Here is a 13,489-nt window from a genome sequence, read left to right as displayed (position 1 = left end):
ACACACAGCATGCAAGTGGCAGAGCTGGGATGGTGTGACAAATTGTAAAATCTCTAGTTGCTTTTCCTCCTTCCTCCTTTCTTCTGCTTGCAGCTCTGGAGACTCACTTCACTACCTACAAGGCTATTTTGTTTTCCTGGCTCTGGGAATATTAGAAAAAGTCAATGCTGCAATGATGTGACAACAGAAATGTCACTTAAAAATAAAAAAGAAAGCAGAGTACTGTGTAACCTGAGTTTTCCAACACTTCTAAAATGTATAGAGTATATAGAACATATTCAGCAGGAGTGGTTCTGCAAGAACACCCACCATGTGATCCTATTTAAACTATTTTGCTCTCACAACCAAGATAAGCCATAGGTTTATCTCTGGATTTCCAGCAGAGAGGTTCTGTGTTTAAAGCAGTCAAATAAATGAAGGTAAACACAATCCAGATCTACCTTGAAAGGTCAGTAATGTCGTAAGAGAAGCACCATGGAGAAGTGGATAGAGCACGGGCCTGGGAGTCAGAAGGTCATGGGTTCTAATTCCAGCTCTGCCACTTGTCTTCTGTGTGGGCTTGGGCAAGTCACTTCAATTCTCTGTACCTCAGTTACCTCATCTGTAAAATGGGGATTGAGACTGGGAGTCCCTTGTGGGACAGGGACTGTGTCCAACCCAGTTTTCTTGTAATAATAATAATGATGATGGCATTTGTTAATTGCTTACTATGTACGAAGCACTGTTCTAACCACAGTGCTTAGTACATGCCTGGCACATAGTAAGTGCTTAACAAATACCACAGTTATTATAATGATTATTATTACTACTCATAAAATGAATCTTCTTTCCCCGGCCCCCCAGCGCTGTCCTTTTCTATTTCTAATTAGCTCTTCACAGCAGCAACAAACAATAGAGTTTGTGGAGCATGATACTTAGAAGCTCCTCCCTTGCTATTCTCCCAGCTGGAAATCCATATGGCTCAAGCCTTAAATGCAGAATTATTTTTATGATATTTATTAAGTGCTTACTATGTGTCAGGCATTGTACTAAGTGCTGGGTTAAATACAAGATAATCAGGTTAGACACCGTCCATGTTCCCACATGGGACTCAGTCATAATCCTCATTTCACAGACAAGGTAAATGAAACACAGAGAGGTGAAGTGTCTTGCCCAATGTCAAACAGCAGACAAGTGGCATTCGGCCATAGAGTACCTATTGCTGCAATGCTCTGCGGCTTTGAAAATTTGGCGATCGGTGTGGAAATGTGATAGAGGAGAAGAGGGATGGGAGGATTGACAATCCCTAAGAGAAAATTGGAATTTGATTACAAGCTGCATTTTTCTCCCTCTCGTTTTATTCCAAAAGCACCTTTACCTCTATTTCCTAACAAGTTATCATTTCAAATAGTCAAACCCATGGCGTGCAAAAATTTGTGTCAGTAAAGATGGTTTCTTGAGCAGGATGTTGAAATGTTAAAAGCTGGGCTGAGATGAAGAGGATTAAGTGGATGATTTTTAAAAAATAATAATAATGGAATTTGTTAAACACTTACTATGTGTCAAGCACTGCATTAAGTGCTGGAGTAGATTTAAAACAATCTGGTCCTACACGGAGCTCACATTCTAGTAGTTGGGGAAACAGGTATTGAATCCCAGTTTGCAGATTAGGGACCTGAGGCCCAGAGAGTGAAATGACTTGCCTAAGGTCACACAGCAGGTAAGAGGCAGAGCCAGATCTTCTGACTCCCAGGCCTGTGGTTTTTCCATTAGGCCATGTTGCTTCTAAATAGAGGCTACAAATTCTTCAAGTGTTTCTCACTTAGCTTCTACAAATATTCGCATCCTTCCATTACCACACCCAGATGCGGCCTGAATAAAACACAGTTTATTCAGAAAATCCTCATGATACTAATGGACCATTGTAGGCAAACTACCAGACATGACCGTATCCTACTGCATAATTAATGGATTCAGAGCATTGCTATTATTTCAGTTATTTCCATCCTTGAAGATGAAAAAAAATGTGCTATTTAAAGTGAATTGGGTAAACTTCTTTGAGTAGGATTAGCATTTTAAGAAACTGTTGAGTGGGGAGCCAGTGGGCTATTTACAGTCATGTTAAATTTGAATTTTTATTTCAATTCTGTGAGCGTGAGAATTCACAGTTTTGCCATAAATAGGCTGAGCATTTCCTTAGCTCACTAGAACTGTAGTGGTTAGAATCCAGGCAGATACACTTAGTTTTCTCATAAGACTTGTAGTTCAGGCTTAACATCCACAATTCCATTATAAGTGTACTTATTTTTTAATGGTACTCATTGAGCACTTACTATGTACTAGGTACTGAACTAAACACTGGAGTAAATAGAAGATAATCAGGTTGTGCACAGTCTCTAACCTACATGGGACCCACAGTCCAAATCAGAGGAAGGAAGATTTAATTCTGGTTATACAAATGAGGTATCTGTGGCATAAAGATTACTGAGACACCACAAATATTTGTTTATGCAAGACTGTGCATACTCTAATGCTTGGTAAAACACTATCACCCTTTTCCACACTGAAGCAGCATTGCGTAGTGGATTGAGCATGGGCTGGGGAGTCAGAAGGACCTGAGTTCTAATCCCAGCTCCGCCACTTGACTGCTGCACGGCTTTGGGCAAGTCACTTAACTTCTCTGTGCCTCAGTCACCTCATCTATAAAATGGGGATTAAGATAGTGAGCCCCATGACAGGCAGGGAGTGTGTCCAACCTGATAAACTTGGATCTATCCCAGTGCTTAGTGCAGTGCCTGGAACATAGTAAGCGCTTAACAAATACTACAGTTATCATTATTATTACTAACTGAAAATTTGAGCTTTGGTTATATTTTCAGATCTTCCGTGAGACTGAGTGAGCTCACCTGATCAGAAGCATATGCAACCAGCTTTTCCATGACAGCTGCTTCTGTCAGCTTTGGGTTGTTCATGCAGACGTGTCGAATGGCTTTCATCCTAGCAGCAAGCAGAGTAATCAGTGTGGCTTCACTGGCACTTCCCTGAGGTAAGAAAGAAAGCCCAGTGAGGACACCAGTGAAGGAGAGAAAACCTGAGATAAAGCTGTGGATGAACTCTGTGTGACCTCCAGTTCTGTAGACTGTTACCTTGTTGTGGACAGGGAATATGTCTATCAACTGTGTTATATTGTACTCTCCCGAGCTCTTAGTACAGTGCTCTGCACTGGCTACACTGTGGACAGGCTGCCATTTAAGAAGGACTGGGACTGGGAGGGAGACTGTGGACTCATGTTTGTAGTGTCAGTGACCCCAGGTTCTCAGTCCCAGAATTCCCTCTGCAGTCAGAAGGACTACAGCTCTAGCAGCTCCCATGATATATTGTTCCCGCCCCATCTCTTTGGATCATGAAGGAAGCTCCCTACAGAGAAGCAGCATGGCCTAGTGGCAAGATGGTCTTGGGACTCAGAAGACATGAGTTCTAATCCCGGCTCCACCACTTGTCTGCCACGTGACCTTGGGCATGTCATTTAACTTTTCTTTGCCTCAGTTGCTTCATCTGTAAAATGGGGATTAAGACTGCAAATCCCAGGTGGGATAGGGACTGTGTCCGGCCTGATTACCTTGTTTGTACTCCAGCATTTAGAACAGTGCTTAGCACAGAGAAAGTGCTTAACAAATACCCGAATTATAATTATTACTATAATTATAATTATTATTCAGAGCAATCTCTGACACTGCAGTACCCAGTGGGGACAGGTGGGGTTCAATAGGATTTATATGCCACAAAACTGTAACCTCCTCGAGAGCAAGGATCAGATCTACTAATCCTTTTGTAGTAATAATAATAATAATTAAAATGATGGAATCTGTTAAACATTTACTATGTGCCAAGCATTGTTCTAAGCACTGGGGTAGATAGCAGGTAATCAGGTTGTCCCACGTTGGGCTCACAGTCTTAATCCCCATTTTACAGATGAGGTAACTGAGGCACAGAGAAGTTAAGTGGCTTCCCCAAGGTCACACAGCAGACAAGTGGCAGAGTCAGGATTAGAACTCACTTCTGATGTCCAAGCCGATGCTCTTTCCACTTAACTGTGCTGCTTCTGTGCTATCCAAACCATTTAAGTACAGTGCTCTGTACATAGCATGTGCTCAATAGATACCACTGATTAATTGACTGAGTGCCACCTAGTAGGTCAGGGTTTAGGAAGATGTGGATTTCACTGCCAGAGTGATACTCTAGAACAGCCAATAATCCCTGTCTCTCCAGGACTTCATCCCTAATCTTCCCTGTGTCAAGTTTAGTATCCCAGGCTGGGGAGGGGAAGTCTCTTTGATCTAGGAAAGCTCTCTGTTGGCTGAAAGTCTTTGAGCGCCACACCTCACACCCACAACTCCTGTGCTCTTTACCCATTGCTGATCTCCTGGACCCCTGTCCTGTAGCAGTGGGAAACCCTAGCCACTTTCTGACATTATCTCTTGGGAATGGCTGCCTGAATACAAACTGTATTTACATATTCTCCTGTTAGATTGTCATCCCCTTGAGAGCAAGGAGTCTATCTTTTGCTTTTATTGCTTTTATTTCCCATATACACAGTCAATACCTAATAAATGTAAGTCAGATGAAGAGAAAGGAAGAAAGAAAGGAAGAAGGCTTGTAAGGACTGGAAAGGTTTTCTCTGATTATTTTTCATGTTCTTAAACTAGACTTCAATTCTTTGTGAAAAGTAAATCCTATAAACTTAGTTTAATCTCTTCTATGATAGAATGACAAACCAAAATGACAAAGTGGGGAAGCAATAATGTAATCTCTCTAGACTTTAATGAGGCTTTTATTCCATCCTCAGTCTAACATTGTTTTCCTGTCACTACAGCATCCATCAGTATTCCAGTCAATCATATCTACTGAGCACTTACTGCATGCAAAGCACAATAACCACTTGGGAGAGTATGATATAACAGAGATGGCAGATACGTTCCCTGCCCACAGAGAACTTACACTCTAGAGAGGGAGACAGACATTAACATAAACAAATTACAGATATGTACATAAGTGCAGCAGGTTGAGGGAGGGGTGAGTGAAATATGTAAATCCAAGTGCAAGAGTGACACAGAAGGAAGTGGGAGAGAGGAAAAGAGGGCTTAGTTAGGGAAGGCTCCTTGCAGATGTGCTTTTAATATTTTGAAGGTTGGGAGGCTGGTGGTCTGTCGGATATGAAGAGGCAGGATGTGGGTGAGAAGTTGGTGGTGAGATAGACAGGTTTGAGCTACAGTGAGTAGGTTGGCATGAGAGGAGAGAAGCGTGCGGGTTCAGTTGTAGTAGGAAAGCAGTGAGGTGAGGCAGGAGGGGGTAAGGTGACTGAGTGCTTTAAAGTCAACGGTAAGGAGTTTTTGTTTGATGTGGAGTTGGATGGACAATTACTGGAGGTTCTTGAGGAGTGGGGAAAAATGGACTGAATGTTTTTGTAAAAAAAATGACACAGGCCACAGAGTGAAGTATGGACAGTAGTGGGTAGAGACAGGAGTCAGGGAGGTCAGCAAGGAGGCTGATGAAGCAATCAGAACGGGATAGGATAAGTGCTTGGATTAACGTAGTAGTAGTTTGAACGGAGAGGAAAGAGTGAATTCTAGCCATGTTGTGAAGGTTGAACCTAAAGGGGTATGTTGATATTGATTATATGGTTTGAATAAGAGAGATGACTAGAGGATAACTCCAAGGTTACAGGCTTATTTGTCAGGGAGGATGGTGGTGCTGTCTACAGTGATGAGGTCAGAGGGAGGACAGGGTTTGGATGGGAAGATAAAGTGTTCTTTTTTGAGCATGTTAAGTTTGAGGGATCAGCAGGACATTCAAGTAGACATGTCCTGAAGGCAGGAAGAAATGTGAGACCGCAGAGAAGGAGAGAGATCAGGGATGGTGATGGTGACTTGGGAATCACCCTCATAAAGATGGCAGTGGAAGCCATGGGAGTCAGTGAGTTCTCCAAGTGAGTGGGTGTAGACGGAGAATAGAAGGAGACTCAGAACTGAACCTTGAGGGACCCTCACAGTAAGGGGTTGGGTAGCAGAGGAGGATTCCATGAAAGAGACTGAGAAGGAGAAAACAGAGAGGTAGGAGGAAAACCAGGAGAGGACAGTATCAGTGAAGCCAAGTTTGGAAAATGCTCCCAAGAGAAGGAGGTGATCGCCAGGGTCAAAGGCTACTGAAAGGTTGAGGAGGATTAGGATGAAGTAGAGAGCATTGGATTTGGCAAGGAGATCACTGGTGACTTTTGAGAGAACAGTTTCTGTGGATCAAAGTGGGTGGAAGCCAGACTGGAAAGGTTCAAGGAGAGAACTGGAGGACAGAAAGTGGAGGCGGTGTGTGTAGACAACTTGCTCAAGGAGTTTGGAGAGCAATGGTAGGAGGGAGATGGGGTAATAGATGGAGGGAGTCGTTGGGTAAAGGGAGGGATTTTGAAAGGAGGTAGGAAATCTCAGCATGGCTTAGTGGAAAGAGCATGGATTTAGGAGTCAGAGGACCTGTGTTCTAATCCCAGCTCTGCCCCATGTCTGCTATGTGACCTTGGGCAAGCTACTTAACTTCTCTGTGCCTCAGTTATAAAATGGGGATTAAGACTATGAGCCCCATAAGGGACAACCTGATTACTCTGTATCTACCCCAGCACTTGGAACAGTGATCGGCCCACAGTAAGTGCTTAACAAATACCATAAACATTATTATTAGTATTATTATCTCCACTTGTGATACTGCTGTGAAAGATGGGAGAGTGGATGAAGGGATACGAGGAGGGAGGGCCTGGAGAGGAGCAGGAGAGATTTAATAGAGATTCATTCATTCATTCAATCGTATTTATTGAGTGCTTTCTGTGTGCAGAGCACTGTACTAGGTGCTTGGTCTCAATTTTCTCAAAAAATTATACAACCAGATCATTAGGGACAAGAAATGGGGGTGGCAGGGGACAAGAGGTTTGAGGAGGGAGTTAAATGCCTGAAACAACTGGTGAGGGCAATGGCATGGGTGTCGATAATATTGGAAAAATAATGTTCCTGAGCAGAGGAGAGGGCATAGCTAAAGTAAACAAGGATGGACTTGAGGTGGACAAGGTCAGTCTGGTATTTCAATTTCCTCCAGTATCATCTGTGGCTCATGCAGAGGAGTGAAGGAAGTTGACTCTGGGGGTGACCCAGGGCTGAGGGTTTATTGTACGAGACTGGCAAAGGGATAAGGGAGCGAGTATATCATATTCCTTTTATTATTAAAAGTTCCATAGAGATTATTGTCCATCCTGGGTTTCTGAGTGTTGTCTCAGTACAGGAAAAGAGAAGAGGAAGTACAACTGGAAGCCACAACATACCAGAATTGAAGGAAGCCAGAAAAGAAAGGGCCAAGTTGGAAGACGTAGAGTGAAGGAAAGGGTGACTGAAGGACAAGTTAAAACAGGGATGAAGACATGACTCAGGTTGATCAAAGTTTATGATGTTTTCCTCTCTCCTAGATGGGCTACTGAATCTAGTTGTCCCATCTTTCCCCTGGTGAGCAAATACCTTTCTTTTCCCTCACTCCTTTCTCCATTACCAAATTATGTAAAGATTTTCATTTATCAAGTGATGGCTCTGTAGACCATAAGAATGACTAGTTTCCTTGCTCAAGGATCAAAAATGTTGGAAAAACACAAATAAAGGGGCAAAGCTTTCCTAAGCATATCAAAGAACCCACTGCTGCTGTCCCCAGTATGCAGTATATGTTCCTGCAAAGCCATACAAGGAATTAATCATTATTTTTTTTCCTTTCTTGAAAACACATCTTTGAAAAGCACCATCCGCTAGGCTATAAGGGCTGTAATGATACCTTCATTTTTATTGAAGTCAAACAATGGTTGCCATGGGGAGCCAGGATCAAGAGGCATAAGGAAGTACTGGTGGGGGTTGATGCTCAATGCCCGCTGGAGCCGCGGACTGAAATTTTCTTTCATCTTCTGGTTTTTTTTTGTTTTTTTCAAGTGTCCCCTCACTCACAGTGGGAAATTGGCTTCACAGCACTTTGGGCTTTCAAACACAATTAACAGCCAATTTTCAAAGGCCCCATTGGGCCGTCAGCACAATTATTGTTTGGCATTTGAGTCTCAAATTCTCAAATGATTGACACTCCTCTATTGTCTTTCCTTGCTATATGTTCCTTTCTGATTGGTTGGAGAGGAGGGCCGAAGAGAAAGAATCAATACTCCAAAGTGCCTCATCGAAAGCAAGAGCATGGACACCTCTCTAGCTGTTCCTAAACCTTCCTGATGTTTGAGGCCTTTCAAAATTGCAGGTAATCAACCTTGTCAGCTGAGAAGGGTGACATTTCCTGCTAGCAAACAGTCAATGTAATTACCCTTTGTCGTCAGCAGAGAACAGAGAAGTTCAGGCCTAAGAGGCAAAGATACTTCGAATCTCAGCTAAAACAAGAAAATGCTCTGGAAATATCCACATGCCTTTCATGACTCTGTAATACTGGGAGCCTTCTCGCTGGATGGAGAATAGACTAGAATGGAACTGAACTTTAAATACCAACTTAGAATCACAAACACACATGTAACAATATGGACAGGATGACACAGGGGCAATCTGGAGAACTGCCTCAGGGCTCTAACATGATAAGGGTCCATGCCTGACGCCAACAGAAGATGTCCACTTTCTTTCTTTAGTCTACAGCTCTCTAGTTGAAAATATTTCTGTGTTTGTCTCCCTTGTAAAGTATAAGTTACTTCCGAGCAGGGAACCTGCTAGACTGTGAGCTCATCGTGGACAGGGAATGTGTCTGTTTGTTGCTCTGTTGTACAGTGCTTTGCATGCAGTAAATGCTCAATAAATGCCACTGAATGAATGAGTAAGAATCCTGGGTGCATAGTACGGTAATTGCACCTAGTGGGCACTTAATAAATACTACTACCTATACTGGTGCTTCTGCTACTCTGGTGACCAGAACATGATTCCCAGCTCTGTGGAGTACAACGGTGAATTTCTGGAGCACATGCCACAGAGTCTTTTCCAGTGTTCCAAAGGGGACTGCATTTATGCTCCTTCCTTCTTTTCTCCCATGAATGATGCGTGACATCACAATTCTAGAATGCGGGGTCCCCAGGCTGAAATCTGGCCCTAGAACCCACAGAAAAGCTGTTCTATATCAATACCATAACCCTAGTCATTCCCAAAAGGAACAATGGATCCTTGTGAGGGAGAGGGGCTCAGTCCTCTCATAATAGGCTCATTCATTGATCAAGGCCACATTGCGTTTCATTTGCTGATGCCTTAGATGTTTATCTTTTTGAATAGATGACTTTACTGAATCATGCTTCCCTAGTTACCATGTCAATGGGTTGCCATTATAATTTCCTGGGATTCACTGTGTTTCTCAGGGAAATGTTATTTAAACAGCACCTCTGGCAGACCAAGTTCTTTTCAGAACTGACAGCCAATCAAATGGATTATAAAGAACATGGCAAACAAAATGATGCAGGCTGAAAAGTAGCAATATATAGAATTGGCAACCTATACAGAGAAGCATTAGGCTTCAATCAAATCAATCAATCTTATTTATTCAGTGTTTGCTGTGTGAAGAGCCCTGTACTGAGCACTTGGGAGAGCACATTACATCAGACTTGGTAGACACGTTCCCTGCCTACGATGAGCTTATAGCCTAGTGCTGGGGGGAAACTGAAGTGTAAGATATCTTGTGTGGCAGAAAATCAGTTCCCTCAGAGATATCATAGTGCTGACTCCAGTCAAAACTCTCCCTGGATTTCTGGTCCTCGGAGCATGGAGGAGTGGAAAGGAGTTAATATAGTATGTGGGAAGAAAACTGGAGCTGAAAGCCCCTTGGTTTCTTTGAGCCCTTATCTTCTAAGAGTCCTAATCTTCAAACTAGACACTTAGCTGCATAAACTAGGATTGTTGGCCACTAAACTGCCAGGGAAAGAGATGTGCTTCCATTTAAGAAAAGGTCTGGGCCCAGAACTGCCCTCCAAAACTTTGTAAACGCTCATCCAACAACATGCTGGGATTTTCCCGAAGCCACCAGGAGACTGAGAGGAGAATCAACTGCATTAGAGAAACCAGGGTGAGAGAGCACAGATTTGCCTGCTCCAGGAGACAGCACACAAAGAAGCTGCTAGACCTATCAATAACAATAATAACTGTAGTATTTGATGAGTCTTTACTATGTGCCAAACGCTGCACTAAATGCTGGGGTAGGATCAATATCATCAGGTTGGTAACAGTCCCTGTCACACCTGGGACTCCCAGTCTAAGGAGGAGAAAGACAGGTATTTAAACCCTATTATACAGATGTGAAAACTGAGGCACAGAGAACTTATCCAAGGTAACACAGCAGGCAAGTGGCAAAGCTGTAATTACAACTCAGATCCTCGGGCTCTCGGGCTCAGGTTCTTTCCACTAGGCCACATTCTGACTGGCTGCCCTCCTTTCTGAACATTCAGAATTATTTTGATGTAAAATTCAAATGCTTTAAAAGATGAATAAAGTCATTTCTCTCTCACAGTTATTTTTCCCTAGTTGCTTTTATTCAATAAATACTACTTCACTGCTATGAAGTCTATTAAATATCAGAGACAGGGACATTTCTGCAGCCACAGAGCTGAACTTCGATTTTTCCCATATTTTTTAACATACGTGTGGGTCAATCAGACATTTAAGTGCTTAGATGTCTTTCCACTCCTCAAAAACCTCCAGTGGTTGCCCATTTCTCTCCACATCAGACAGAAACGCATCCTTCACCATCAGCTTCAAGACACTCAATCAGCTCTTTGCCCACTACCAATCCTCAGTCCTCTACCAGGAAAACTCAGCTCACAAAATGCACTCCTTTGATACAAAATTTACTGACTATGCTTTGATCTCGTCTCTTTCACCATCGACTTCCCGCTCCCTCCTGCTCTCTCCCTCCCTCATACCTTATTATATCCATCAAACCACTATTCTCTCCCCATCTTCGAACACTACTAAAATCACCTCTCCTCCAAGGAGGTTTTCTCTTAGTAATTCCTCATCTCCCCACCCTATTTCTCCACACTCCTGCCACTTCAGGAGTTCTGCTTCACCTATGCCCTTAGGAAATCAGTCCTTCCCCCCATAGCACTCATATACAAACCTTTATAATTGGTTGCTTCCTATACCTGTAATTTATTTTAGTGTCTGTCTCCCACTCTAGATTTCAAGGCCCTTTGAGGGCAGGGATCATGTCTATTAACTCTGTTGTTCTCTCCCAAGTATTTTGTACAATAAGCTACACATTATAGGGGTTCAATGCATCCTATTGATTGATTGATTGACTGTTTCCAGGATCCCATTCATTCAACAACCACCATTCTCCCTTGTGTTGGTATACCTCGTGTTTGTGCCTATTTTCAGTTTATATTTTAACACCTATTTACCACTGCATACTTTTGCTTTCAACAACTGTAGTATTTTCTGAACGTTTTTTTCTCTGAGTTTCTCCAATTGGATTATAAGCTCCCTGAAGCTTTTATTCAATTGAATGCACCCAATTGCTTAATACAGTGCTCTGACAGAGTAGGAGCTCAAAAAATACTAATTGATTTGAAGTTCATGTCCTTCAGGAGGCACTTCACCTTCCCATATTGCATCAGTCCAATAAGTGTTCTCAGCATTTAGTTATGTTCCTGACTCACATTCACTTACATTTATTTATGTTCCTCTGTAAATTACCATGGCCTTGCTATAAGCCATTATAGCATTGTTTCTTTCTTCCACTCCCACTTTCTGTAATCAGTTTATACCTGGTCATTTCCCCTCTTAGACTGTAAACTCCTTGGGGACAAAGACCTTGTCTCCTACTCCTGTTGTATTCTCCCAAGTACGTAGTACAGTAATTTGCACACAGTAGGGATTCAGTAAATGTGAGTGGCCTCTAGCAGAGGCCAATGGATAGAGTTTTAATAAACCAATCAATCATATTTATTGAGCACTTATTGTGTACAGAGCACTGTACTAAGTACTTGGGCGAGTACAATACAACAGTATAAGAGACACTTTCCTTTCCCACAACGAGCTTACATGAAGAACATAATTCCTAATTTCTTGCTTCCCCTTACCTGAATCACACCACCACCTTCTCCATCTTTCCCTGCTAAAAACTCTTCTGGAAGATTAATCATCTTCCCCAGCCAATCCAACATCACAGTTTCCAGTTCAGTGCAAGCTGGACTAGCAACCTGTTGGGAAAGAAAGACAGTGAGAACCAAAAGTCATGAGAAATCTTAGTCATAATAGGTTCCTTGGGGACAAATGTGTGTTTGATCTGCAGGGTGTAGCCTTATTTTTGCTCAGTGAAGTCAGAAACATTTACCCTCCTTCTTTAGGGAGTCACATCACCATTTCTTTTGAAGTGAATCATCCATCTAGTTTCCCAAAGGAGGACAATGATTGTGAGAGAATCAATCTGAGTAGCAGCATGGCCTAGTGGCAAGAGCACGGACTTGGGAGTCAGAGGACATGGATTCTAACTCTGCTACTTGTCTGCTGTGTGACCTTGGACAAGTCACTTAACTTTTCTGTGCCTCAGTTCTCTCATCTGTAAAATGGGAATTAAGATTGTGAGCCCCATGTGGGACAGGGACTGTGTCCAACCTGATTAGCTTGTATCTTCCCCAGCACATAGAACAGTGTGTAGCACATAGTAAGCACTTAACAAGTCTCACAATTATTACTATTATTATTATCATCCCACCTAAGTTGAAAGTAAGAATTTCATCTAATATGTTTATCTTGGAGTTTTTCTGTGTGCCTACAAATCATTCTTTTATTTCCTGAAACACTCTCTTCCCTATTTAAAGGTAGAAGGAGAACGATTTCTCAACTCTCAAACATGATTCTTTCTCCATCTCCAAAAGCCGAACCCACACAATTTTTAAAGCAGCAGGAGCAAAGCCAAGGAGAGGAGATTTCAGGTCACGTGATTTCAAGTTTTTAATCCCCTTGGCTCCTTGATCCTCTTTTCAGAACTGGAGTCTATTGAGGGTTTACAGTTTCCAGAGCACTGTACTAAGCACTTGGAAGAGTACAATACAATAGAGTCAGAATTGTATCCCATTCAATTGTGGGTCTGTCTGCACTAAACTCAAATCAGCACTGAAAATCCTTTGAGGGCAGTGATCATGTTTCCAACCCCTAGTTTACTCTCTCAAATGCTTAGTATATAGTGCTCTGCACACAGTAGGGTTTCAATAAGTGCTCCAGATAATCAGGCCCTAGACCTAATGACATGGATTTATTTTAAACTGTGCTTCTAGTCTTCCCCTTCCCTCATTTCCTCCCAATTACATTTTTTTCAAAGTCCCCTTTTGGTCGGAAAGTATTCTTTCAATAACAAAATATTTTTAAGAAACAATTAAAACAAAATATTTGCAGCTTTTACTGCTCTGGGTAATAAGTAGAAAGCCCTGTTGTCACAGTGCCACATACTTGTGAGACTGTGTTTTTTCTTTTCC

The 13,489-nt window shown here is 42.3% G+C and overlaps 1 protein-coding gene across 1 annotated transcript in view; it reads right to left on the bottom strand.

The window, feature by feature from the left end:
• DDC (dopa decarboxylase) overlaps window positions 1–13,489 on the bottom strand; it is an 84,736-nt gene that overhangs the window by 40,998 nt on the left and 30,249 nt on the right. The window contains exons 4-5 of the mRNA XM_038760330.1: window positions 12,095–12,214; window positions 2,886–3,020 (exon numbers count right to left, since the gene is read on the bottom strand). Coding sequence (XP_038616258.1) covers window positions 2,886–3,020; window positions 12,095–12,214 — 255 coding nt within the window. The remainder of the gene's footprint in view (window positions 1–2,885; window positions 3,021–12,094; window positions 12,215–13,489) is intronic.

Source organism: Tachyglossus aculeatus, chromosome 18 (genome assembly GCF_015852505.1).
Source record: "Tachyglossus aculeatus isolate mTacAcu1 chromosome 18, mTacAcu1.pri, whole genome shotgun sequence".
Taxonomy (NCBI): Eukaryota; Metazoa; Chordata; class Mammalia; order Monotremata; family Tachyglossidae; genus Tachyglossus; species Tachyglossus aculeatus.
This window is presented reverse-complemented; position numbering and strand designations above follow the sequence as displayed.